Source organism: Oncorhynchus mykiss, chromosome 13, assembly GCF_057628025.1.
Source record: "Oncorhynchus mykiss isolate SJ-2025 chromosome 13, ASM5762802v1, whole genome shotgun sequence".
Classification (NCBI taxonomy): domain Eukaryota; kingdom Metazoa; phylum Chordata; class Actinopteri; order Salmoniformes; family Salmonidae; genus Oncorhynchus; species Oncorhynchus mykiss.
In genome coordinates, this window is record NC_143034.1 from 37,403,563 (window position 1) to 37,430,532 (window position 26,970).

At 42.0% G+C, this 26,970-nt stretch overlaps 1 protein-coding gene and 1 pseudogene across 3 annotated transcripts; both read left to right on the forward strand.

Annotated features, from left to right (window-relative positions):
• Positions 1-13,441: 13,441 nt before the first annotated feature.
• Positions 13,442-21,836, forward strand: LOC110487378 (uncharacterized). Of its 2 annotated transcripts, none has more exons than XM_090196117.1 (2): positions 13,442-14,144; positions 15,523-16,122. In XM_090196117.1, the coding sequence occupies exons 1-2, from the start codon at positions 13,841-13,843 to the stop codon at positions 15,603-15,605; spliced, it is 387 nt and encodes a 128-aa protein (XP_090052243.1). In that variant the 5' UTR covers positions 13,442-13,840; the 3' UTR covers positions 15,606-16,122. The 2 variants fall into 2 exon arrangements, with proteins under 2 accessions (XP_090052243.1, XP_021414983.2); XM_021559308.3 differs by lacking the exon at positions 15,523-16,122 and adding an exon at positions 18,996-21,836 and having other exon boundaries at positions 13,451-14,144.
• Positions 21,837-22,101: 265 nt separating this feature from the next.
• On the forward strand, positions 22,102-25,425 carry LOC118938254 (uncharacterized; annotated as a pseudogene). The gene is made up of 2 exons (XR_016485468.1): positions 22,102-22,222; positions 24,242-25,425. The product of XR_016485468.1 is annotated as an uncharacterized LOC118938254 (transcript).
• The last annotated feature ends 1,545 nt before the right edge of the window (positions 25,426-26,970 follow it).

Genomic DNA, 26,970 nt, shown 5'->3' on the forward strand with positions numbered 1-26,970 from the left:
TTGGGGAATAATCAGAATTAGTTGGTAACATAGGTAAGATGTTTTATATTCATCATATGTTTGTAAGTTACTTCTCATCAGAATGTTTATTTTTGTATAATACTGTGGCCGGGTTTGCAGTTATCTGTTCTCTGTCAGTTATCTGTTCTCTGTCTCTCCGGCCCAAGTTACTTGGGCCGGAGAGAGGGGAGAGGTCAAACGTGTATCTCTTGGCTCCACAATGTCTGTGTGCCAGTCAATGTGTCTCTGTGATCTTGTCAAGAAGGGGTGGATTTGATATATGCCTGTTGATATGAGGATTTGGTTTATGGTTCTGAGAGCGAGAAAATAACATAGTTTAGGAGACAAAGCTGAACGATAAATTATGGCCAATGCTCGCTGGCTATGTGTGTCTTTGCTATAAAGGATCTCAGTTGCAATGTGTAAGGGACTCTCAGAGAATTAATTTATAGACACTGAATTGATCTGAGAGTCACAGGGTTGTGATGGAGCTCATATAATTAAAAATGGACTTTGTGATAACTCTCATGATTTGGTAAATACAGGAAAGTTCCACGACACCATCTCAGTGCTTCTCCTTCCAATAGGGCGTTTTCCCTTTAATTCCCAATTAAATAGCCAGCATCAGCTGCGCAAAAGGGGGGTTGTGATGGAGACGTGAATGAGGATGTGTTCAACCCTCAGTTCCGAAGCTTCTTTATTCTGTTTGTTTTGTTGCCTTTAAACATGTGTTTTGTAGCCTAATAGAGTTTACCCAGGATCGGATCCACTCTTTGCGTCCATGCCCTTTCTCCGCTGGAGATCTGTTGGAGGATTGGTTGTCTGACTGACCGACTGACTACAAGCTTTTTGTATATGGTATTTCATTTGTTTTGATGTGCTGTATATTGTGATGATTTATGTAGTTAGTTGTAGATGAGGACTTAGTAAGAGTTGATACGTTTTATAGTTGTGTGGTAAAATAATTGTTATATTGATTGTATGATTAATTCTGGGTTTACGCTACTCTTGAATGAATGGACAACATTGCGTGACAAAGGTCACTGGAGTTCCCTGAACTCCATTACCGGGCTGGACTCTTTTTAGGCCCGAGGTACAGGACATTTCTGGAGGAATCAGAACTCATTGTGTTATATTATTATATGTGTGTGTAATCATTTATGTTGGTAATACAACCCACGCAAAATAATAGTTTTTGAAGTTCTTTCCGATGTTTTAAGGGTTTATGAAAAGTTTATTTCCATCCTGACTTTTACATAAGTCCTTTGTATTGGTGTAGACTTGAGGGACCAGATGGGACTCATTCCCTCCCAAACCAAAATGAGAAACCAATGTTTTCTCTGGTAGGCACAACCTACCTGGCACCCCTATAAATAATAACCTCAAGTCAAAACCGTTACAATAGCACTGAGACTGCATCAGACCGAGGGTCTGCATCTGTCCTTGTACTCCTAGACCTTAGTGCTGCTTTTGATACCATCGATCACCACATTCTTTTGGAGAGATTGGAAACCCAAATTGGTCTACACGGACAAGTTCTGGCCTGGTTTAGATCTTATCTGTCGGAAAGATATCAGTTTGTCTCTGTGAATGGTCTCTATCCACCGGATGTGTACCAAACTCACTAAAAGTGGCAGTAATAAAGCCCCTGTCGGAAAGATATCAGTTTGTCTCTGTGAATGGTTTGTCCTCTGACAAATCAACTGTAAATTTCGGTGTTCCTCAAGGTTCCGTTTTAGGACCACTATTGTTTTCACTATTTATTTTATCTCTTGGGGATGTCATTCGAAAACATAATGTTAACTTTCACTGCTATGCGGATGACACACAGCTGTACATTTCAATGAAACTTGGTGAAGCTCCAAAATTGCCCTCGCTAGAAGCCTGTGTTTCAGACATAAGGAAGTGGATGGCTGCAAACTTTCTACTTTTAAACTCTGAAAAAACAGAAATGCTTGTTCTTGGTCCCAAGAAACAAAGAGATCTTCTGTTGAATCTGACAATTAATCTTAATGGTTGTACAGTCGTCTCAAATAAAACTGTGAAGGACCTCGGCGTTACTCTGGACCCTGATCTCTCTTTTGACGAACATATCAAGACTGTTTCAAGGACAGCTTTTTTCCATCTACGTAACATTGCAAAAATCAGAAACTTTCAGTCCAAAAATTATGGAGAAAAATTAATCCATGCTTTTGTTCCTTCTAGGTTAGACTACTGCAATGCTCTACTTTCCGGCTACCGAATAAAGCACTAAATAAACTTCAGTTAGTGCTAAATACGGCTGCTAGAATCCTGACTAGAACCAAAAAAATGTATCATATTACTCCAGTGCTAGCCTCCCTACACTGGCTTCTTGTCAAGGCAAGGGCTGATTTCAAGGTTTTACTGCTAACCTACAAAGCATTACATGGGCTTGCTCCTACCTATCTCGCTGATTTGGTCCTGCCGTACATACCTATACGTATGCTACGGTCACAAGACGCAGGCCTCCTAATTGTCCCTAGAATTTCTAAGCAAACAGCTGGAGGCAGGGCTTTCTCCTATAGAGCTCCATTTTTATGGAATGGTCTGCCTACCCTCGGTCTCAACCTTTTAAGTCTTTACTGAAGACTCATCTCTTCAGTGGGTCATATAATTGAGTGTAGTCTGGCACAGGAGTGTGAAGGTGAACGGAAAGGCTCTGGAGCAACTAACCGCCCTTGCTGTCTCTGCCTGGCCGGTTCCCCTCTTTCCACTGGGATTCTCTGCCTCTAACCCTATTACAGGTGCTGAGTCACTGGCTTACTGGTGCTCTTTCTAGGAGGGGTGCGTCACTCGAGTGGGTTGAGTCACTGATGTGATCTTCCTGTCTGGGTTGGCGCCCCCCCCCCCTTGGATTGTGCCGTGGCGGAGATCTTTGTGGGCTATACTCGGCCTTGCCTCAGAATGGTAAGTTGGTGGTTGAAGACATCCCTCTAGTGGTGTGGGGGATGTGCTTTGGCAAAGTGGGTGGGGTTATATCCTTCCTGTTTGGCCCTGTCCGGGGGTATCATCGGACGGGCCACAGTGTCTCCTGACCCCTCCTATCTCAGCCTCCAGTATTTATGCTGCAGTAGTTTGTGTCAGGGGGCTAAGGTCAGTTTGTTATATCTGGAGTACTTCTCCTGTCCTATCCGCTGTCCTCTATGTATTTAAGTATGCTCTCTCAAATTCTCTCTTTCTTTCTCTCTCTCGGAGGACCTGAGCCCTAGGACCATGCCTCAGGACTATCTGGCATGATGACTCCTTGCTGTCCCCAGTCCACCTGGCCGTGCTGCTGCTCCAGTTTCAACTGTTCTGCCTGTGATTATTATTATTATTTGACCATGCTGGTCATTTATGAACATTTGAACATCTTGGCCATGTTCTGTTCTAATCTTCACCCGGCACAGCCAGAAGAAGACTGGCCACCCCACATAGCCTGGTTCCTCTCTAGGTTTCTTCCTAGGGTTTGGCCTTTCTAGGGAGTTTTTCCTAGCCACCGTGCTTCTACACCTGCATTGTTTGCTGTTTGGGGTTTTAGGCTGGGTTTCTGTACAGCACTTTGAGATATCAGCTGATGTTCGAAGGGCTATATAAATACATTTGATTTGATTTTTGAACTGCTCTAGATTGGAAACTTACGTTAATGAGTGTAAAGCCATGTTGGCTTTATGGAAACGATATACAACATATGGGAAATAATATAGTTTAGGGAAATAATCCTTACCTAGTTTTGCCTAGTTAGGACATAACGTTATCTAGCTAGATAACAGTACTGTACTGTAGCGCATACAACGTCGTCGGTCAAACCCGGCTTTCTAATATTTATGGTAATAAACTATAGTAACGTTATGGAAGATATTCACAGAAAACCATCATTGTCTTCGTTATTCATTATAAGTATGTTATATTATTATATACATTATTTTGAGATTATTCAGAGCCAAACATCAAGCCAATTTAACCTTTTTATTAACTGTTGTCACATCCAAACTTGTCACCATTGTTTTCAGTTGTAATTGCGAAGTTCCCGGAAGAAGTCCAGCAACAACGGAGGTTCCTCGATGAACCCACCTTCTAACAAGTTCTTTGACGAACCTTTTGGGTCTGTTTTTCATTGACCAAGAACCCTACGGTTCTTAGGGGATCTGAGAACAACTCCAGTTGAACCCTTCATTTTTAGAGTTGTAGTTAACTCTATTTACTCTCAGATTCAAAACATGCTGATTAGCATCAACGATCAAGTCAGTTGCTGCTCCAATACAGTATGAGGTGAGACGGCGAACTGATGTTGAACTGGGCAGTCAGCTGCTGCTGCTCCAATACAGTATGAGGTGAGACAGTGAACTGACGTTGAACCGGGAAGTCAGTCATTCATTCTGTACTATGAGTCTGGTCTATTATTGTTACTGCACACAAAGTAAACGGCCTATTTCTCAGGACCAGATGCTAGAATATGCATATCATTGACAGCTTAGGATAGAAAACACACTAAAGTTTCCAAAACTGTAAAAATATTGTCTGTGAGTATAACAGAACTGATATAGTAGGTGAAAGCCTGAGAAAAATCCAATCAGGAAGTGACTCTTATTTTGAAACCCCTGTGTTCCTATGCATCCCTATTGCCGATTGAAAGAGAAATCAACCAGATTCTTTTTTCTATGGCTTCCCTAATGTGTCTACAGCCACTAGACATAGTTTCATGCTTTTATTTTGAAAAATGAGCGTTACCAAGAACATTGCGTCAGTGGTCAGGTGGTGGCTCTCAGAGTGACTTGTGCGTAATAGACAAAGGCGGCCATTGTTCCTCTCACTCCTAATGAAAAGCCAATTGTCCAGGTTGATATATTATCGAATAGATATTTGAAAAACACCTTGAAGATTGATAATAAAACACGTTTGGATTTTTTTTCGGCGTTGTCGTGACCGCAATTTCCGGTGGATTTCTCAACAAAACGAGGACAAGAAACTGAGGTATTTCGGCAATAAAAAATTATCTTTATGGAACAAAAGGAACATTTGCTCTCTAACTGGGTGTCTCGTGAGTGAAAACATCCGAAGCTCATCAAAGGTAAACTATTTAATTTGATTGCTTTTCTGATTTTCGTGACCAAGCTTCCTGCTGCTAGCTGGATATAATGCTATGCTAGGCTATCGATAAAATTACACAAACGCTTGTCTTGCTTTGGCTGTAAAGCATAATTTCAAAATCTGAGATGATAGGGTGATTAACAAAAGGCTAAGCTGTGTTTCACTATATTTCACTTGTGATTTCATGAATATGAATATTTTCTAGTAATATTTTTTGACCGTTGCGCTATGCTAATTAGTGTAGTTGATGACAATTCTCCCGGATCCGGGATGGGTAGTTCTAAGAGTTAACCAAGTTTAATTATTCCCAAAGGGTCATTACAGCTGTAATTCAGACAAAAACATGTTCTCACCATCACAAGTATATATACCACACTTTGGACACTCCTCCTTCTCTCCAATCATTATATCTTCTGTTTCGACAGGAAGAGGGTAACAGGATACTGAACCTTTATTACTCCCTTCAGGGGATCTGACATGACCTCAAACCCTCCTTCGCCTAATCCACAGATGTCCATCCGCTTCCCCTATAGTAATCCTGTGATCTCCTCCCGTCCACCCAGCACATTCCACAGCCACTCTGTCTTTCTACAGATCTCACTCCTTTATATACTCTGCGTCTGATCTATCACGTCTTTAATATCTCAATGTTCAAAGTTTAGCCCGAATCCAACAGTCATAAAGTTACACTCCCTTTCAGTCGTTCAACTTCGGTAAAACATACTATGAGAAAATACAATCATTCCCCATGCCGACTGTCATGACGTTGCCCTCTTTGGGTACAGCAAGCCCCATCCCCCTCTCCCTGCCTCATACAACTAGGCTGCTGTGGTCAGAGAGGTAGTACATTCCGGGAGGAGATGATCTCCTCATGGCCACAGACACAGAGTGAATTTTCATAGAGAACAAAGGCATTTCTTCCACCTCACAGAACTTGAGGTCTGAACAACATTTATGTTCCGGAGAAGGTATAAAAAATTGGTGAAGAATCCAGCTACGAACTTGTCCGTTTGTTACAACTTGGTGAAGCTCATGGGAGACGGTGCGGCCACATTACCATAACGCTGTTCAAAAATAGCCTCAGATATGAGGTTTACATCTAATTGTTGTATAAGATGAATGAGTGAGGATAATACTGTTTGTAAAATTGTGTAATGTGATTTTGGCCTGTTTAATGAAGGAAACTCCAATTCCCTTTTGAGTTTAACTAAATCAGAGGACCGCCCATGAGCCCAGTTAGGGTCGGGCATCCTGGGACAGGCCCTTTTCTGCAACTTCCGAATAAAACCCCAACTTTGAGATTGTCTGAACAGACCATGTTTTCTCTCAATCCGAGAGGACAAAGGTTGCAGACCAGCTTACCTCGACAACGAAAGGGCCAAGGTTTGAGTAGATGGCTGAATCTTTCAAGCATACCACGTGGTTAAACTCTAGACTATCGATACCGACAGAATAAGAACAAGTCTTTTGATATTAATTACTAGTCTGCAGTTAGGAATTCGGTATCATTGAACTCGAAAAACGACAACCGCCGAAACACCGATCCATAACGACATGAATGAATGTCACTCTGAACTATCCATTCTAAGCACGACAGAGAGAGAGAGACGGACAAATCTACAAAATAAACAACATTTTCAGCAGAGATCCAGACGACACACTGAGCGTAAATATACAGTGGGCAAAAAAGTATTTAGTCAGCCACCAATTGTGCAAGTTCTCCCACTTAAAAAGATGAGAGAGGCCTGTAATTTTCATCATAGGTACACTTCAACTATGACAGACAAAATTAGAAAAAAAATCCAGAAAATCACATTGTAGGATTTGAAATGAATTTATTTGCAAATTATGGTGGAAAATAAGTATTTTGTCTGAATTACAGCTGTAAAGACCCTTTGGGAAGAATACACTTGGTTAAGCTTCTCTGGTGTCCATGAGTTATTTACTCTGAAAAATTTGAACCTAACACCAAAATAGAAAGAGGAGTGGGAGGCCCCGGTGCACAACTGAGCAAGAAGACAGGTACATTTGAGTGTCTAGTTTGAGAAACAGATACCTCACAAGTCAACTCCGGGATGCTGGCCTTCTAGGCAGAGTTGCAAAGAAAAATACGTATCTCTGTCCAATGTCTGTGTTGTTTTTCCCATCTAAATCTTTTATTTTTATTGGCCAGTCTGAGATATGGCTTTTTCTTTGCAACATCTCAGAGTCGCCTCTTCACTGTTGACGTTGAGACTGGTGTTTTAGGGGTACTATTTAATGAGTTGAGCACTTGTGAGCTTTTATTTAAAAAACAAGGACATCCTAAGTGACCCCAAACTTTTGAACGGTAGTGTAACTTATAAATGCCTCAAATATTTCAACTGTCTTACCCCATCAGAAACCAAAACATAACCAAAACATTGCATAACTCCACTGTATAGCCTCGAAACCTGGTTAAACTACCATTATGACATCATGGATGGCCAGTCGTTGTATTCATAGTGTAGTGAATTCAGGGGGTAGCCCTGAGCTGAACTCAAACCTGGGTTCAGCGACTGTCAAGCCAACACCTTATAACTGTTACGCCAAGATGTCTGAACCTCTTGACGAGGTTGCTAGATTTTGGGTTACGGTTGCTACAATAGCTTTCTCTATGAATTTGAGAACGGCAACAGTTCCCCAGAAAAATCTGCAGTTGAAGCAATAACAAAGCTGTAATTCCACCACTGTTTTGGTAATAAGATGATGGGGCTGGAGAAATGTAACTACTCTCTGTCACGTTCTGACCATAGTTCTGTTATTTTATTCTTTGTTTTAGTATGGTCACACGGAAACAAACACCCACAAACCAAGAGTGAAACCCAGGCTACCTAAGTATGATTCTCAATCAGAGACAACTAACAACACCTGCCTCTGATTGAGAACCATACGAGGCCGAACACAAAAACCAACATAGAAAAACAAACATAGACTGCCCACCCCAACTCACGCCCTGACGATACTAAAATAAAGAATAAAATAACTGAACTATGGTCAGAACATGACAGTATCCCCCCCAAAGGTGCGGACCATACTAACCTGACCATACTAAAACAAAGAATAAAATAACAGAACTATGGTCAGAACGTGACAGAGAGTAGTTACATTTCTCCAGCCCCATCATCTTATTACCAAAACAGTGGTGGAATTACAGCTTTGTTATTGCTTCAACTGCAGATTTTTCTGGGGAACTGTTGCCGTTCTCAAATTCATAGAGAAAGCTATTGTAGCAACCGTAACCCAAAATCTAGCAACCTCGTCAAGAGGTTCAGACATCTTGGCGTAACAGTTATAAGGTGTTGGCCATACTAAAAAGTTGTGGTGGGCAGTCTATGTTTGTTTTTCTATGTTGGTTTTTGTGTTCGGCCTAGTATGGTTCTCAGAGGCAGGTGTCGTTAGTTGTCTCTGATTGAGAATCATACTTAGGTAGCCTGGGTTTCACTTTTGGTTTGTGGGTGTTTGTTTCCGTGTGAGTGTTTTGGCCACACGGTACTGTTTCGGTTTTGTAAATTCATGTTGTTATTTTCTGTTTAGTGTTCTGAGTTTGAATTAAAAATCAGCATGAACACTTACCACGCTGCACTTTGGTCCGATCCTTACTCCTCCTCAGACAAAGAGGAGGAAATCCGTTACAGAAACACCCACCACAAGAGGACCAAGCAGCGTGGTAACGGGCAGCAGCAGCAGCGGCCGAAAACACAAGACTCCTGGACTTGGGAGGAGATTTTGGATGGCAAGGGACCCTGGGCACAAGCAGGGGAATATCGCCACCCTGAAGCAGAGCTGGAGGCAGCGAAAGCTGAGTCTCCCGTCTGTCCTGAGCCGCCAGAGTCTCCCGTCTGTCCTGGGCCGCCAGAATCTCCCGTCTGTCCTGGGCCGCCAGAGTCTCCCGTCTGTCCTGAGCCGCCAGAGTCTCCCGTCTGTCCTGAGCCGCCAGAGTCTCCCGTCTGTCCTGAGGCGCCAGAGTCTCCCGTCTTATCCTGAGCCGCCAGAGTCTCCCGTCTGTCCTGAGCCGCCAGAGTCTCCCGTCTGTCCTGAGCCGCCAGAGTCTCCCGTCTGTCCTGAGCCGCCAGAGTCTCCCGTCTGTCCTGAGCCGCCAGAGTCTCCCGTCTGTCCTGAGCCGCCAGAGTCTCCCGTCTGTCCTGAGCCGCCAGAGTCTCCCGTCTGTCCTGAGCCGCCAGAGTCTCCCGTCTGTCCTGAGCCGCCAGAGTCTCCCGTCTGTCCTGAGCCGCCAGAGTCTCCCGTCTGTCCTGAGCCGCCAGAGTCTCCCGTCTGTCCTGAGCCGCCAGTGTCTCCCGTCTGTCCTGAGCCGCCAGAGTCTCCCGTCTGTCCTGAGCCGCCAGAGTCTCCCGTCTGTCCTGAGCCGCCAGAGTCTCCCGTCTGTCCTGAGCCGCCAGAGTCTCCCGTCTGTCCTTTGCCGCCAGAGTCTCCCGTCTGTCCTGAGCCGCCAGAGTCTCCCGTCTGTCCTGAGCCGCCAGAGTCTCCCGTCTGTCCTGAGCCGCCAGAGTCTCCCGTCTGTCCTGAGCCGCCAGAGTCTCCCGTCTGTCCTGAGCCGCCAGAGTCTCCCGTCTGTCCTGAGCCGCCAGTCTGTCCTGAGCCGCCAGAGCCGCCAGTCTGTCCTGAGCCGCCAGAGCCGCCAGTCTTATCCTGAGCCACCAGAGCCGCCAGTCAACCAGGAGCCGCCAGTCAGCCAGGAGCCGCCAGAGCCGCCAGTCAGCCAGGACCCGCCAGAGCCGCCAGTCAGCCGCCGGAGCCGCCAGTCAGCCAGGAGTCGCCGGAGCCGTCAGCCAGCCAGGAGTCGCCGGAGCCGTCAGCCAGCCAGGAGCCATCAGCCAGCCAGGAGTCGCCGGAGTCCCCCACCTGTCTCCCGCCTGTTCGGCGCTGCCGGAGTCTGCCGCCTGTCCGGCGCTGCCGGAGTCCCCCGACTATCCGGCGCTGCCGGAGTCTCCCGCCTGTTCGGCGCTGCCGGAGTCTCCCGCCTGTTCGGCGCTGCCGGAGTCTCCCGCCTGTCCGGCGCTGCCGGAGTCTGCCGCCTGTCCGGCGCTGCCGAAATCTCCCGTCCATTCGGTACCCATGGCTAGGGTCCCCAGTCGGAGGTCGGCAGCGAGGGTCGCCACTCGTAAGAGGCCACGGGGGCGGTTGAAGTGGGCTCCACGTCCCACGCCAGAGCCGCCACCGCGGACAGACGCCCACCCAGACCCTCCCGTATAGGTTCAGGTTTTGCGGCCGGAGTCCGCACCTTTGGGGGGGATACTGTCATGTTCTGACCATAGTTCAGTTATTTTATTCTTTATTTTAGTATCGTCAGGGCGTGAGTTGGGGTGGGCAGTCTATGTTTGTTTTTCTATGTTGGTTTTTGTGTTCGGCCTCGTATGGTTCTCAATCAGAGGCAGGTGTTGTTAGTTGTCTCTGATTGAGAATCATACTTAGGTAGCCTGGGTTTCACTCTTGGTTTGTGGGTGTTTGTTTCCGTGTGAGTGTTTTGGCCACACGGTACTGTTTTGGTTTTGTAAATTCACATTGTTATTTTTTGTTTAGTGTTCTGAGTTTGAATTAAAAATCAGCATGAACACTTACCACGCTGCACTTTGGTCCGATCCTTACTCCTCCTCAGACGAAGAGAAGGTTATCCATTACACTCTCAAATTCATAGACAGAGCTATGGATGCAAGGACTGACCATCCATGATATCAACATTATAGTTGTAACCATGTTGAGGCTACAGTGGTGGGTTACATTGTTTCTACACATAGGAGTGAAAAAAATATTATTGTGGGTTCTGATGGGGTACAACAGTTGAACTAAGCTCATGAGGCATGTGTTATATTCTTCAAGAATCAATGGCTATAAATAAACACATTTAAAATGTCTAAATATGGATGTAGCTATTGCAGATTGCCCCTTTAACACAACACATTAGTTCAACAACTGCAGAGTTTGTGCCTATGTTTTTAAGACCCCTCTATTTTTGTTTAATTCACGGCTTTAGCACACTCCACCAACCCTGATGTCCTAGTCGTGTCTGAATCATTAATTAGGAAGGCCACCAAAATTCCTGAAATTTCCATCTCCAACTACAACATCTTCCGACAAGATAGAACTGCCAAAGGGGGCGGAGTTGCAATCTACTGCAGAGATAGCCTGCAGAGTTATGTCATACTATCCAGGTCTGTACCCAAACAATTCGAGCTTCTATTGTTAAAAATCTACCTTTCCAGAAACACGTCTCTCACCATTGACCCCCTTCAGCCCCAATCTGTGCCCTGGAAAACATATGTGAATTGATTGCCCCCCATCTATCTTCAGAGTTAGTACTGTTAGGTGACCTAAACTGAGATATGCTTAACACCCCGGCCATCCTACAATCTAAGCTAGATGTCCTCAATCTCACACAAATTATTAAGGGACCTGCCAGGTACAACCCTAAATCCGTAACCATGGGCACCCTCTACGCAGACGACACCATTCTGTATACATCTAGCCCTTCTTTGGACACTGTGTTAACCTTTTGTGACTAGGGGGCAGTATTTTCATTTTTGGAAAAAAAACGTTCCCGTAGTGAACGGGATATTAAGTCAGGACTAGATGCTAGAATATGCATATAATTGACAGCTTAGGATAGAAAACACTCTAAAATGTCCAAAACTGTAAAAATATTGTCTGTGAGTATAACAGAACTGATGTTGCAGGCGAAAGCCTGAGAAAAATCCAATCCGGAAGAGCCTCATGTTTTGAAAGCGCTGCGTTCCAATGCGTCCCTATTGAGCAGTGAATGGGCTATCAATCCGATTACTCTTTCTCCGTATTCCCGAAAGTGTCTACAGCATTGTGACGTAGTTTTACGCATTTATGTTGAAGAATAAGTGGTCACCTGATGGCTCCCAGGATGACTCTCGTGTAAAATACAGAGGTAGCCATTACTCCAATCGGTCCTACTGAAAAACGAATAGTCCCGATGGATATATTATCGAATAGATATTTGAAAAACACCTTGAGGATTGATTATAAACAACGTTTGCCATGTTTCTGTCGATATTATGGAGCAAATGTGGAATATTTTCCACTGTTTTCGTGACTGCAATTTCCGGGCGATTTCTCAGCCAAACGTGAAGAACAAACGGAGCTATTTCGCCTACAAAAATAATATTTTGGGGTAAAAGGAACATTTGCTATCTAACTGGGAGTCTCTTGAGTGAAAACATCGAAGCTCATCAAAGGTAAACGATTTCATTTGATTGCTTTTCTGATTTCCGTGACCAAGTTACCTGCTGCTAGCTGGACAAAATGCTATGCTAGGCTATCGATAAACTTACACAAATGCTTGTCTAGCTTTGGCTGTAAAGCATATTTTGAAAACCGGAGATGACAGGGTGATTAAAGGCTAAGCTGTGTCTCAATATATTTCATTTGTGATTTTCATGAATCGGAATATTTTCTAGGAATATTTATGTCCGTTGTGTTATGCTAATTCGTGTCAGTCGATGATTACGCTCCCGCATGCCATGCCTTCGGGGAAACCGAACCCAGATATCCAGTTTCCTTCTCTTCATCTTCTTCTTCCAATGTGACAGTCATCTCCCCCTCCACCTCCTCCTTCACTCCAAAAACTGCATCCTCCTCTTTCTCGTCCTCCTCTTCTTTTACTGTAACATCCTCCTCCTCTTACACTCTGAACGGGTCTTCCTCTTCTTTCACTGTAACATCTTTCTCTTCTTCTTTCACTGTAACATCCTCACCCTCTACTTGTTTTTGTATTTTGACATCCTCTTCCTCGACAACTTTCAGCCACAGACCCTCTTTCTCTGTCCAGCAGACCTCCTCTTCTTTAGCAGGAGGAGAGTAGTTTAGTGTGCTCATGGTCGGGGATGTTAGCTAGGCTAATGCTAACTTAATCAGCCCCGCTAGCTGACTAATAACAACAACACCGTAAATATGAAATTAAATCGGATAACTAACTAAACGACAGAAGAGGGGTTAAAACACAGTGGCCAATATACACTAAAGCGTCTAAAGAGCTTTATTGGTTTGGCTATTTTGTCTAGCAAGCTACCGAGGTGGCTGACTAACTGTTGCTGCTGTTGAAAGAAGCCTCCGTCCACTCGATTTTACATCACACTAGCAGTATGGCCTTAAAGCCCCACACCAGACCTAGTCTGTTCATTATATACATCTACATGAGGTATTGTTACACCATGTAGGAGCAGAAAAGACTGACAGTAGCCAGCTACTTATTTAGATTTAGTATGACTGAATGAAACTGCCTTAAATGTGCTGTAGTAAACATTTTTTATTCGCACTAATCAATCAACACATTCCTGTCTTTGTATGTCTCAATATAATAGTATTATTTAATTAAATCCATTTAAAATCATCTTTGTCTGAAAATAAAATATGATCCTCAACTGCGTTTCCCCTCCAGTCAGCAGACGGCGATGTGCGTCTTTCAGGCGACGCTGCCAGCGTGACGTATAATCTAGTGGACGGTTCTTCATAAACAGCTCGTCAACCACCTCGGTAGCTTGCTAGCCAACATAGCCGAACGATTAAAGCTCTTACGCTTTCGGTGTATATTAGCTATTGTGTTTTAGACACACTTTTGTCGTATCTACTTGTTAACCTATTCAATTTAATATTACGTTATTTTGTATTAGTCAGCTATAGTAGTTGGCTCGTTAAGTTAGCACTAGCCTAGTTGCTAATGACAGCTAGCTAGCTAACATCCCCGACCATGAGCTCCATTAACTACTCCCCTCCTGTTAAAGAAGAGGAGGTCTGCTGGGCGGAGAAAGAAGCTCTTGTGAAAGAGGAGGAGGAAGAAGAGGATGTCACAGTAAAACAAGAGGGTGAGGCTGTTACAGTGAAAGAAGAGAAAGATGTTTCAGTGAAAGAAGAGGAAGATGCCTTCAGAGTGAAAGAGGAGGATGTTACAGTAAAAGAAGAGGAGGCAGAGAAAGAAGAGAATGCAGTTTTTGAAGTGAATGAGGAGAAAGAGAGAATATTGACAGAGGAGTCAGGAGATCTGATTACCACCCGTAAGTACTGTCTTTAAAACGGGCTCTAACTCTCCAAAGTTTTGACCGAATGTGTGGTTTTAAAGCAGCGTGCTACTGAAATTCTATACTTGAAAATGTTGTTCTCTACTATAGGAATTTATGTTATAATATAATGTTAAAGCTACATTTTAAAATAGTTGATAAAGCCCTGAATGCTGATTGGCTGACAGCTGTGGTATGTCAGGCCGTATACCATGGGTATGACAACATGTATTTTTACCCTTCTAATTACACTGGTAACCAGTTTATAATTGCAATAAGCCACCTCGGGTTTGTGATATATGGCCAATATACCACAGCTAATGGCTGTATCCAGGCACTCTGCGTTGTTGTGCATAAGAACAGTCTTTAACCATGCTATATTGGCCATATACCACACTTTCTCGGGCCTTATTGCTTAACTGTGACACGTGTAGAGAGTCCCCCCCACCCACCACAAAATCACAACTTAATTGTCTCACAGAGTGGCAAACAAGTTATAAACGAAACGTTTGACGTGTGTCTATTGTAGACCTTGCATGGCGTGTGTATACCCACAAAAAGCAGATTTCTAAATAATGTTGGAGAAACACAGAAAATAAGAAGCATTATTGACATGAAATGGACAAGTGTTTTGGGGAGACTGAACATATTAGCAAACGTTTGTTAGTCGACAAAAAACATGGCCAAAATAGCCATTTCAAGGAAAGGCTGAACTAAAGAATGATCATTTAGAAAAGATAGTAATTATAACTTTAGAGATGAAGTGGGCCACCAACAAAACGTTATTAACATTGGATCAAATGCAGCCTATAACATTGACTGAAATAGTAATATATGTTATTATATAGAGCTCTGCTCAGCCTGTAAACATGACATGATCTATTATTATAGAGCTCTGCTCAGCCAATAAACATGACATTATCTATTATTATAGAGCTCTGCTCAGCCTGTAAACATGACATGATATATTATTATAGAGCTCTGCTCAGCCTGAAACATGACATTATCTATTATTATAGAGCTCTGCTCAGCCTATAAACATTACATTATATATTATTATAGAGCTCTGCTCAGCCTGAAACATGACATTATCTATTATTATAGAGCTCTGCTCAGCCTATAAACATTACATTATATATTATTACAGAGCTCTGTTCAGTCAATAAACATGACATTCCCTGAGAAATTAGATTTGGAGCTCTACATCCTTTGTTTTTAAATTTCACCAAGTTTATTATTAATGATGTAATGTTGTGAAGACTGACCTTGGGTTATTGAGGGATCTAGTCTGGATTAAACCTCATAAGAAGACAGTTTTATCATGTGGAGATTTCATTCAGGTCTCTCTTTAGACAAATTACTCTGTCTTTGGCAGGAGAGAGACCAGACTCTCACTCTGACAGCAGAAAGAGTCCTTCAGAGGAACCAGACATAGAAATGCCCAAACCAGCGAGATGACACCACTGCTCCTACTGTGGAAATAGTTTTACCCGATTACTACATCTGAAAGCACATGAGAGAATACAAACAGGAGAAAAGCCCTTCCACTGTTCCCAGTGTGAAAATAGTTTTAGGTGGTTAACGAGTCTGAAAAAGCATGAGAGGGGACACACACAAGAAAAGCTCTACCAATGCTCCCTGTGTGGAAAGAGTTTTACCAAGTCAATGCGCCTGACTAGGCATGACAGGACACACTCAGGAGGGGATAAGACATACCACTGCTCCCAGTGTGGAAAGAGATTTAACCGGTTAAGGCATCTGAATAAGCATGAAAGAATACATACACAGAAGGAGAAGACATACCACTGCTCTCAGTGTGGAAAGACATTTTCCCAGTCAGAGGACCTGACATCACATGTGAGAATAGAGAGACTGTGTTCTGACTTGTGTTTTTGACTGGGAATTTGTGTTTTTGTTTGTCACATTAAATCATATTGTTTAAATTAAATCAGACATGAAAATCTGACCAAAACAACAGGCCTGTTTCTGTTGTTTATTCACCTTGATCGTGTCTAAAATCAAATTAAATATTTTACAATTTGTATTTTGATTGATTGTATACAAGTATAAACCCTCTGATGTAATTCATAATATGATTTGGATATTGTTAAATGTAAATTATTATATAAGGAAGGAAGTAGCCTTGGCTTGTAGCTGTTTCTGTAGTGTGAGGCAGCTTGATGTACAAGTACTTCCCCTGGACAGGACTCTAGTCTATTAAGTTATTATATAGATTAATTGAATTTTGCTACTCTTCACCCCAACCTTGAATTTGATTTGATATATGATTTGGATATTGCTAAATTACTTTGTTTGGATACAGCTGCAGCCAAATATATTGGCACCCTTGCACTTAGATATAATTCCCTATTTCTTCTCAAGTCAGTTGAATTTGATGGTGGTCTAGTACCACTACTTTACTATGATGGTCTCCACCTTGTTATTGTACTAGTACCACTACTATACTGTGATGGTCTCCACACCTTGTTATTGTACTAGCTCCACTACTATACTATGATGGTCTCCACATCTTATTGTACCAGCTCCACTACTATACTATGATGGTCTCCACACCTTGTTATTGTACTAGCTCCACTACTATACTATGATGGTCTCCACCTTGTTATTGTACTAGTACCACTACTATACTATGATGGTCTCCACATCTTATTGTACTAGCTCCACTACTAGTACCACTACTATACTATGATGGTCTCCACCTTGTTATTGTACTAGTACCACTACTATACTATGATGGTCTCCACATCTTATTGTACTAGCTCCACTACTAGTACCACTACTATACTATGGTCTCCACACCTTGTTATTGTACTAGCTACACTACTAATACCACTACTATACTATGATGGTCTCCACATCTTATTGTACTAGCTCCACTACTAGTACCACTACTATACTATGGTCTCCACACCTTGTTATTGTACTAGCTACACTACTAATACAACTACTATACTATGATGGTCTCCACACCTGGTTATCAAATCTATTTTTATAAAGCCCTTTTTACATCAGCTGATGTCACAAAGTGATATATAGAATCTCAGCCTAAAACCCCAAACAGCAATGCAGATGTAGAAGCACGGTGGCTCCCCAATTAAGGTTCAACCAGCTGCCTGTAGTTGAGAGGTAGTTCTGTAGTTGTATAAAGCCAGACTGGAAGGGTTCATGCAGATTGTTGGTAGAGAGGTAGTTCTGTAGTGGTATACAGCCAGACTGGAAGGGTTCATGCAGATTGTTGGTAGAGAGGTAGTTCTGTAGTGGTATACAGCCAGACTGGAAGGGTTCATGCAGATTGTTGGTAGAGAGGTAGTTCTGTAGTGGTATACAGCCAGACTGGAAGGGTTCATGCAGATTGTTGGTAGAGAGGTAGTTCTGTAGTTGTATACAGTCAGCCTGGAAGGGTTCATGCAGATTGTTGGTAGAGGGGTAGTTCTGTAGTGGTATACAGTCAGCCTGGAAGGGTTCATGCAGATTGTTGGTAGAGGGGTAGTTCTGTAGTTGTATACAGTCAGCCTGGAAGGGTTCATGCAGATTGTTGGTAGAGGGGTAGTTCTGTAGTTGTATACAGTCAGCCTGGAAGGGTTCATGCAGATTGTTGGTAGAGAGGTAGTTCTGTAGTTGTATAAAGCCAGACTGGAAGGGTTCATGCAGATTGTTGGTAGAGGGATAGTTCTGTAGTGGTATACAGCCAGACTGGAAGGGTTCATGCAGATTGTTGGTAGAGAGGTAGTTCTGTAGTGGTATACAGCCAGACTGGAAGGGTTCATGTAGATTGTTGGTAGAGAGGTAGTTCTGTAGTTGTATACAGCCAGACTGGAAGGGTTCATGCAGATTGTTGGTAGAGAGGTAGTTCTGTAGTGGTATACAGCCAGACTGGAAGGGTTCATGCAGATTGTTGGTAGAGAGGTAGTTCTGTAGTGGTATACAGCCAGACTGGAAGGGTTCATGCAGATTGTTGGTAGAGAGGTAGTTCTGTAGTAATCTAGTCAGACTAGAAGGCTTCATGCACATTTTCTCAAGGTTGGTTTGATGGAGGCAGTTTTAAGGGAATTAAGGGAAGGGAACTTCTCAACAAATATATAAACGCAACAATTTCAAAGATTTTACTGACTTACAGTTCATAGAAGTCAATTGAAATAAATTCATTAGGCCCTAATCTATGGATTTCACGACTGGGCAGGTGTGCTGCCATAGGCCACTCACTGGGGTGCAAGGCCCAGCCAATCAGAATGAGTTTTCCACACAAAAAGGCTTTATTACAGACAGAAATACTCCTCAGCACCCCCTCCTCAGATGACCCCGCATGAAACATGGGACCAACACTTTCCATGTTGCATTTATTTTTTTGTTCAGTATATACACTTAGGAACACATGTCAGCGTAGAGCCCTGAACTATAATAATAAGTCAGCAGTTTATCTGGCAGGACAGTGTGGTGTGTTGTGATATGGAGGCACTTTGGTGATTCTTGATGTTCACTTGTACAACTATTCATCATTACTATTGTATTTCAATTAATTATTTTAACACATTGGTTAAAAGACTCTTGTCACAAAAATGTGATTACATGGAGCAATATACCACATTACTTCATGCTTAAATTTCTTGTTTTACAAACATTGCCAAGCTGCTCATTCATTTCTTGTTGTTGTGATTATTGGTGTAGTCAGTCATTGCAAAAAAATATTTGGTAGAAAATCAGTGGCGTGTATTTTCTTTCATCTGCCTGCTACACTGGCTGGTGGACCAACAAGACAACAGGACTTAGAAAACATTTGTCAAAGTTTGTAAAAACATTCACTACATTGACTATCTGACTTTTACACAGGAGGGAGATGTGACCATCGTGGATCCTCTGGGGAGTCTCAACAACATCATGATGCTGAAGAGGCAGAGAAGAGTCTCTCCAGATCAGAACACCTCAAGAAACACCAGCAGAGACACACAGGAAAGAAACCACATTGCTGCTCTGACTGTGGCAAACGTTTCAAATCTGCATCAGAACTTAAAAATCACCAGCGAGTACACACAGGAGAGAAGCCTTATAGCTGTGATCAATGTGGGAAGAGTTTTACTCATTCAAGTAATCTGAAAACACACCAGAGAACACACACAAGAGATAAGCCTTACAGCTGTGAACAGTGTGGCAAGAGTTTTACTCAGGCAAGCAACCTGGTATCACACCAGAGAACACACACAGGAGAGCAGCCATACAGCTGTGATCAGTGTGGCAAGAGTTTTACTCAGTCAAGCAACCTGGTATCACACCAGAGAATACACACAGGAGAGCAGCCATATAGCTGTGAGCAATGTGGGAAAAACTTTTCTCGGGGAGAACGCCTTAAAGAGCACCAGAGAACACACACAGGAGAGAAGCCTTATATCTGTGACCAGTGTGGCAAGAGTTTTACTCAGTCACGCAACCTGCTATCACACCAGAGAACACACACAGGAGAGCAGCCATATAGCTGTGAGCAATGTGGCAAGAGTTTTACTCAGTCAAGCAACCTGGTATCACACCAGAGAACACACACAGGAGAGCAGCCATATAGCTGTGAGCAATGTGGGAAAAGCTTTTCTCGGATAGAACACCTTAAAGGACACCAGAGAACACACACAGGAGAGAAACCTTATAGCTGTAATCAGTGTGGGAAGAGTTTTACTCAGTCAAACAGCCTGAATAGACACCAGAGAACACACACATGATAGAAATCGTATAGCTGTAATCAGTGTGGGAAGAGTTTTATCACCAGAGAGCACACACAGGAGACACTGCTCTGCTCTGACTTTGAAGAGCTTTGCTTCCCTAAGAAACCTGACACAACACCAGAGAACACACACAGGAGAGAGCCCTTATAGCTGTGATCAGTGTGACCAGAGATACTCTCATTCAAGTGGTCTGATTAAACATCAGAAAATACATGCAGGAGATCCACAGGGTGTAGAATGACCAACACCAGACCTATATACATCAAATCACATTTTATTTGTCACATACACTTGTTTAGCAGATGTTATTGTGGGTGTAGCAAAATACTTGTGTTTCTAGCTCCAACAGTCCAGTAATATCTAACAAGTAATATTTAACAATACACACAATCTAAAGGAATGGAATTAAGAATATATAAATCTTTGGCCGAGCGACGCCAGAGCAGCATAGACTAAGATACAGTAGAATAGAATAGAATACAGTACATACAGTCGGACAAAAAAGTATTTAGTCAGCCACCAATTGTGCAAGTTCTCCCACTTAAAAAGATGAGAGGCCTGTAATTTTCATCATAGGTACACTTCAACTATGACAGACAAAATTAGGAAAAAAAAATCCAGAAAATCACATTGTAGGATTTTTAATGAATTTATTTGCAAATCATGGTGGAAAATAAGTATTTGGTCAATAACAAAAGTTTATCTCAATACTTGGTTATATACCCTTTGTTGGCAATGACAGAGGTCAAACGTTTTCTGTAAGTCTTCACAAGGTTTTCACACACTGTTGCTGGTATTTTGGCCCATTCCTCCATGCCGATCTCCTCTAGAGCAGTGATGTTTTGGGGCTGTTGCTGGGCAACATGGACTTTCAACTCACCTCCAAAGATTTTCTATGGGGTTGAGATCTGGAGACTGGCTAGGCCACTCCAGGACCTTGAAATGCTTCTTACGAAGCCACTCCTTCGTTGCCCGGGTGGTGTGTTTGGGATCATTGTCATGCTGAAAGATCCAGCCACGTTTCATCTTCAATGCCCTTGCTGATGGAAGGAGGTTTTCACTTAAAATCTCACTATACATGGCCCCATTCATTCTTTCCTTTACATGGATCAGTCGTCCTGGTCCCTTTGCAGAAAAACAGCCCCAAAGCATGATGTTTCCACCCCCATGCTTCACAGTAGGTATGGTGTTCTTTGGATGCAACTCTGCATTCTTTGTCCTCCAAATACGACGAGTTGAGTTTTTACCAAAAAGTTATATTTTGGTTTCATCTGACCGTATGACATTCTCCCAATCTTCTTCTGGATCATCCAAATGCTCTCTAGCAAACTTCAGACGGGCCTGGACATGTACTGGCTTAAGCATTGGGACACGTCTGGCACTGCAGGATTTGAGTCCCTGACGGCGTAGTGTGTTACTGATGGTAGGCTTTGTTACTTTGGTCCCAGCTCTCTACAGGTCATTCACTAGGTCCCACCGTGTGGTTCTGGGATTTTTGCTCACCGTTCTTGTGATAATTTTTACCCCACGGGGTGAGATCTTGCGTGGAGCCCCAGGTCGAGGGAGATTATCAGTGGTCTTGTATGTCTTCCATTTCCTAATAATTGCTCCCACAGTTGATTTCTTCAAACCAAGCTGCTTACCTATTGCAGATTCAGTCTTCCCAGCCTGGTGCAGGTCTACAATTTTGTTTCTGGTGTCCTTTGACAGCTCTTTGTGTATCAATAACTAGGTGCTTATTTTGATATCTAGTTATGACTGAATCAGAAATACAGATGTGGAGTAGATGTAGAGTTTGTTTTAAATTCTCATAAAAATCTGACCTAATCAAACAACACTTGTTGCTCTTTGTACGTGTTGATATAATATTCATATTTAATGGAGAGAAAAAAACATTTCCCTAAACTGCTTTATAATATTATAATTCATTGAAGGAATAAAAAAGTTTTCCCTCCAGACAGCAGATGGCAATATGTGTCTTTCAGGCGATGTTTCTAGTGTGACGCATAATCTAGTGGACGGAACGCTTCTTCAACAACTGCAGCCACCTCGGTACCTCGCTAGCCAACAGTCGGAACATTCAAGATCTTTTGACAATTTTGTGGTTTAATTGCCTCTATGATTGAAAAATACTCATGTTGAAACAACTAGATACCCCATTTAATTTAATATTTACGTTGTAAGTCAACTAGCTGGCTAATGCTAACTAGCCATTATCCCCGAACATGAGTTCACCAAGCTACTCTCCTCCTGATAAAGAAGAGGTGGTCTGCTGGATGGAGAAAGAAGCTCTCGTGAAAGAGGAGGCGGAAGAGGAGGCTGTTACAATACACAAACAAGTAGAGGGTGAGGGTGTTAAGGTGAAAGAAGAGAAAGACGCGTTCAGAGTGAAAGAGGATGAGGATGTTACTGTGAAAGAAGAGGAGGAAGATGCAGTTTTTGGAGTGGAGGATGAAGTGAAAGAAGATGAAGACGTTTTTGGAATGAAGGATGAAGAGGGGGAGATTACTGTCACATTAGAGGAGGACGAATAAGAGAAGACTGGAGAACTTATTAACACCAGTAAATACAGTGAGTACTACCTTATAAAACAGGGACATTGATCTGACTAACACCAGTAAATACAGTGAGTACTATCTTAAAAAACAGGGGAACACAAACTCTTCAGTTGTTGAACTAATGTGTGATTTTACATTCTACACTTGAATATGTTTTTGTACTGTAGGAATTGTTCATGGCGTCCTCTAGTGATTTAAAAAAAATACTTTTCATGTCGAAATTGATATAGAAATACAATAAAGTATAAACACACTAAAGGGAAACAAATGAATGTTTTGAGCAAAATAGTTTTTTTTTTTTGACAATTGCAAACTGGAAGGAGTGCATGATGTCATACATAGTAAGGCTTTCAAGGAGTTGGCTTGATGGGATGTCGTGATGTCATCCAATAGGCGACTGATCCTAATGTGAACATTAATTATTCTTTTAAAAATCCTTCCTGTTCTGTCAAGTTGGTTGTTGATCATTGCAAGAAAGCCAATTTCAAGTCTTGCCATTGACTTTCAAGACGATTTAAGTCCAAACTGTAACTAGGCCACTCAGGAACATTCAATGTCATCTTGGTAAGCTCCTCCAGTTTAGATTTGGCCTTGTGGTTTAGGTTATTGTCCTGTTAAGACAGTTTTTCATATTCAGATCTCTGAAATGCACTCTACCTACGTAACATTTAGTGTCTCCTTATATTACGCTGGGAAAACAGTTTTCATGGGCACAGAAATCCTAAATAATTTCATAGTTTGCTAAATCCAATGGTTCTAGCCGAGAGTCACCTTAACTTTATTGACAACACCCAAATGGATACTGTCATTAATGCGGTTCTTCAATAATTACACATAATACTTAATACTGTAGCTGTTTAGTTACAGTCACATGTTCAACTATCATCAGCTGATCCAGGAAATCATTTTCTGAATGCCAGTCAAATGACAAACATCACGACATGGGTATATTGGTTGTTAGGTGAAGTTATGGGTCCCACAGTAGGTCTATGTTGTTGTTAGCTGAAGTTATGGGCCAATTTGTAAACAATTAGTGAACAAACCCTCATTGTCAGGCTGATGATAAAGCCAAAGAGCATTTTACTGGTTGAAGTGTTTTTTTCGTATAAAGCAGTTTATTTGAGACAAAAACAAAAACATTACATTAAGCAGGAGAGATTCAAACGAGCCTTACAATTATAATCCAAAAGTTATGCGTGTTGCACTCAAGCTATTTTTGCTGTCAGCCTATGAGAACTCCCCTGAGTTTTCCCCCACGGTGGTGAATTAGTGAATAGACACAGAGCTTAATGTGAGTTTCCTTGAGTAGCACTCCTGATCTTGCGCTATAATATTCAGAATACATTGTGGAAAACTAAAGTCTTCGCTCACCATTTTGGCTCCAGGCAGATATACTACATCCATAACTAGTGGTTTCCTCATTAGCAGGGATGAGTTTCTACAACCAGATATACTACATCCATAATTAGTGGTTTCCTCATTAGCATGGAGGAGATTCTGCAACCAAATTGTGTGTGCATCGCCCTCCTGCCGCAATTTTAGTAAACACAGAAAGGGGCGTATATTGGAGACCAAAAGTCATCTAGCACACTGATTAGAGTTTCAACAACACAAATAACTTATTTCTAGCCTACAATCATCAATTTTACTACTGTGAAAACAAGACAATTGTCATATAATTTAACAGATGTCAATTATTGTACAACTTCATGACAATGCTCTGGGCGTCAACGTTTATCTCAAATAAACAGTGGATTTCTGCTGTTGTGGGCCTTTAACCATCTGTCTGATATTTTCGTTAACACAGGAGAGAGATGTGAATATCGTGGATCCTCTGGGGAGCCTCAACAACATCATGATGCTGACGAGGCAGAGAAGAGTCTCTCCAGATCAGGACACCTCAAGAAACACCAGCAGAGACCCACAGGAAAGAAACTGCACTGCTGCTCTGACTGTGGGAAACGTTGCAAATCTTAATCAGAACTTAAAAATCACCAGCGAGTACACACAGGAGAGAAATCTTATAGCTGTGATCAATGTGGGAAGATTTTTACTATATCTAGCCATCTGACTAGACACCAGAGAACACACACAGGAGTGAAATCTCATAGCTGTGATCAATGTGGGAAGAGTTTTATTAGATCTAGCCATCTGACTAGACACCAGAGAACACACACAGGAGAGAAATCTCATAGCTGTGATCAATGTGGGAAGAGTTGTACTACATCTAGCCATCTGACTAGACACCAGCGAGTACACACAGGAGAGAAACCTTATAGCTGTAGTCAGTGTGGGAAGAGTTTTACTCAGCTAAACAGCCTGAAAGAACACCAGAAAACACACACAGGAGAAAAATCTCATAGCTGTGATCAATGTGGGAAGAGATACTCTGGTAAAAGATCTCTGATCAAACATCAAAACATACATGAAGGAGTTGAATTTGAAAAATCATATCAAATAATGTCACAATATAGAATGTTTTAACATTGTAGTAGGAGTATTTTAATGATGTCACAATGTAGAACCCGAAATGTTTGTCCTCTGTTCTATTGGCTTCAACATAATATGGATATTAGCCTCAGGGGGAAAATCCAGGCTCTGAATTGAAAGAGTACTATTTATGTTATTTAACAAAAAGTGACAAACAAAAAAAGAGTTGTGTTAAACGTACCACGTTGGTGACCCACTTGAATCAAAATGCAACACTTCAATATGTAGCTAGCTGTTTTCTACAAATTGTCCTCTAACCAGGGATGTACACATTATTCCCCGATTCCGTGTGGTTTTTGAGCTGTTAGTTTTAACAGGACGTGCAACCTCATTTCCCTTCTGTCGCACAAATGATTTTAGCATGATATCGATGAGTGATGACAAATAAGTGTTGTGTTCCTTTGTTCAACGTCCCCTACATTTAAATGTATCACGCCCAAATGCAGCTGACTGTCTTCTGCAGGTTGTCCTCTAACCAGTGAAGTAAAAATGTTATCCCGTTTCCATGTGTTTTGTTTAGTTGTGTTAGTAAGTAATATGATTATGATTATTGTGGCAGATGTTTGTGTATACAGTATGGCCCATTTTACGTTTAGGTTTTCAATATATCACAAACTGTTTCTGCATATTGGTTGTTGATTTGTACATGTTAAAATTGTGTGTTGACATTGGGCTATCCCACCTAGCAAAATGTAATTAAAAAATGCTTTGAAAAAAGGACTATGCAACCAAATATTTCATATTTACATTTCATATAACATTTAGTAATCATAATTATTTATGTAACCAACTGACAATTTTGGGTACAATTATATTGACATTTTTGCTCTGCTTTTAGAATATCAGGGTTCATTCTCAGATGTGCCAACCCAAATGTACTAGAGCGTGACATTAGGGACTGGGCCCAGATCCAACAACATGCCTATCGAGTGAACCCTGAAAGATTTTCTCAGGGGTTGGCAGTCAAATAGTTTTGCATTTAGCCATTGCGTTGCCACGGATCACAATTTATTTTGACTTATTGGAGATGAGTTTTTGTCAGGAGAATTCTATACTCCTGTTCATTTACCAATTCAATTAAGTTACCCTTAGTCTGTTATATCAGGATTTGTAAGATACTGATAGAAAAGGAAAGAGGCCCTATGAGATGGTTTGGGATGAATCGGACCGCAGAGTGAAGGAAAAGCAGCCAACAGGTGCTCAGCATATGTGGGAACTCCTTCAAGACTGTTGGAAAAGCATTCCAGGTGAAGCTGGTTGAGAGAATACAAAGAGTGTGCAAAGCTGTCATCAAGGCAAAGGGTGGCTACTTTGAATTATTTAAAATATAAAATTGATTTGTTTAACACAGTCTACCAAAGTTAAATGTTTATTCATGGGAACGTTCTGACGTGTACAGTACAGGACCTTCAATTTATAGCGACACACATACTTCCACACCAACCATCAAACCCGCCTGCCAATAGAGCCTAGGGGAGTACATGAGAATAGTGTCTTCCTACCCTCCCCTAAGATAGGGAGAGACCTGGGACTGGGAAGTTCTCAGTGTCCCAGCCAAGGTCTCCCCGGATCTGGCTCAGACAGATAGTCTGTTCTCAAAACACTAGACACATTGTTCCCAAACTTTGATTCGGACTAAAACCACACAAAGTATTATAATATAATCATTGAATGAGTCTAACACTTACACACGTGTTATAATAATCTAATGATTCAAATTAATTTCATGCAATCACATGGTATCAGACCTATGGTTTCAGGACTGTAACATTCTAATAATTTATTAAAACACATTTCCTTGTCAGTTTTGTTTTGGCTCGTTCCAAGGGGACGAGAGTTCTAGAAGCTTGTGGGGAAAACAATTTTCTTTAAAAGAAAAAGGAGAAAAGATACGATTGTATATTGTTATTTAGAAATGTGTGTTTTCTTGTTTTTAAATGGTTGACAGCCAGTAGACATGTTAATATTGTAGAAGGTGAAGCATTGTAGTAGATTATAATGTGAAATGGAGGTTGTTTTTTGTTGGTGGTGAGCGAACTTGTCCAA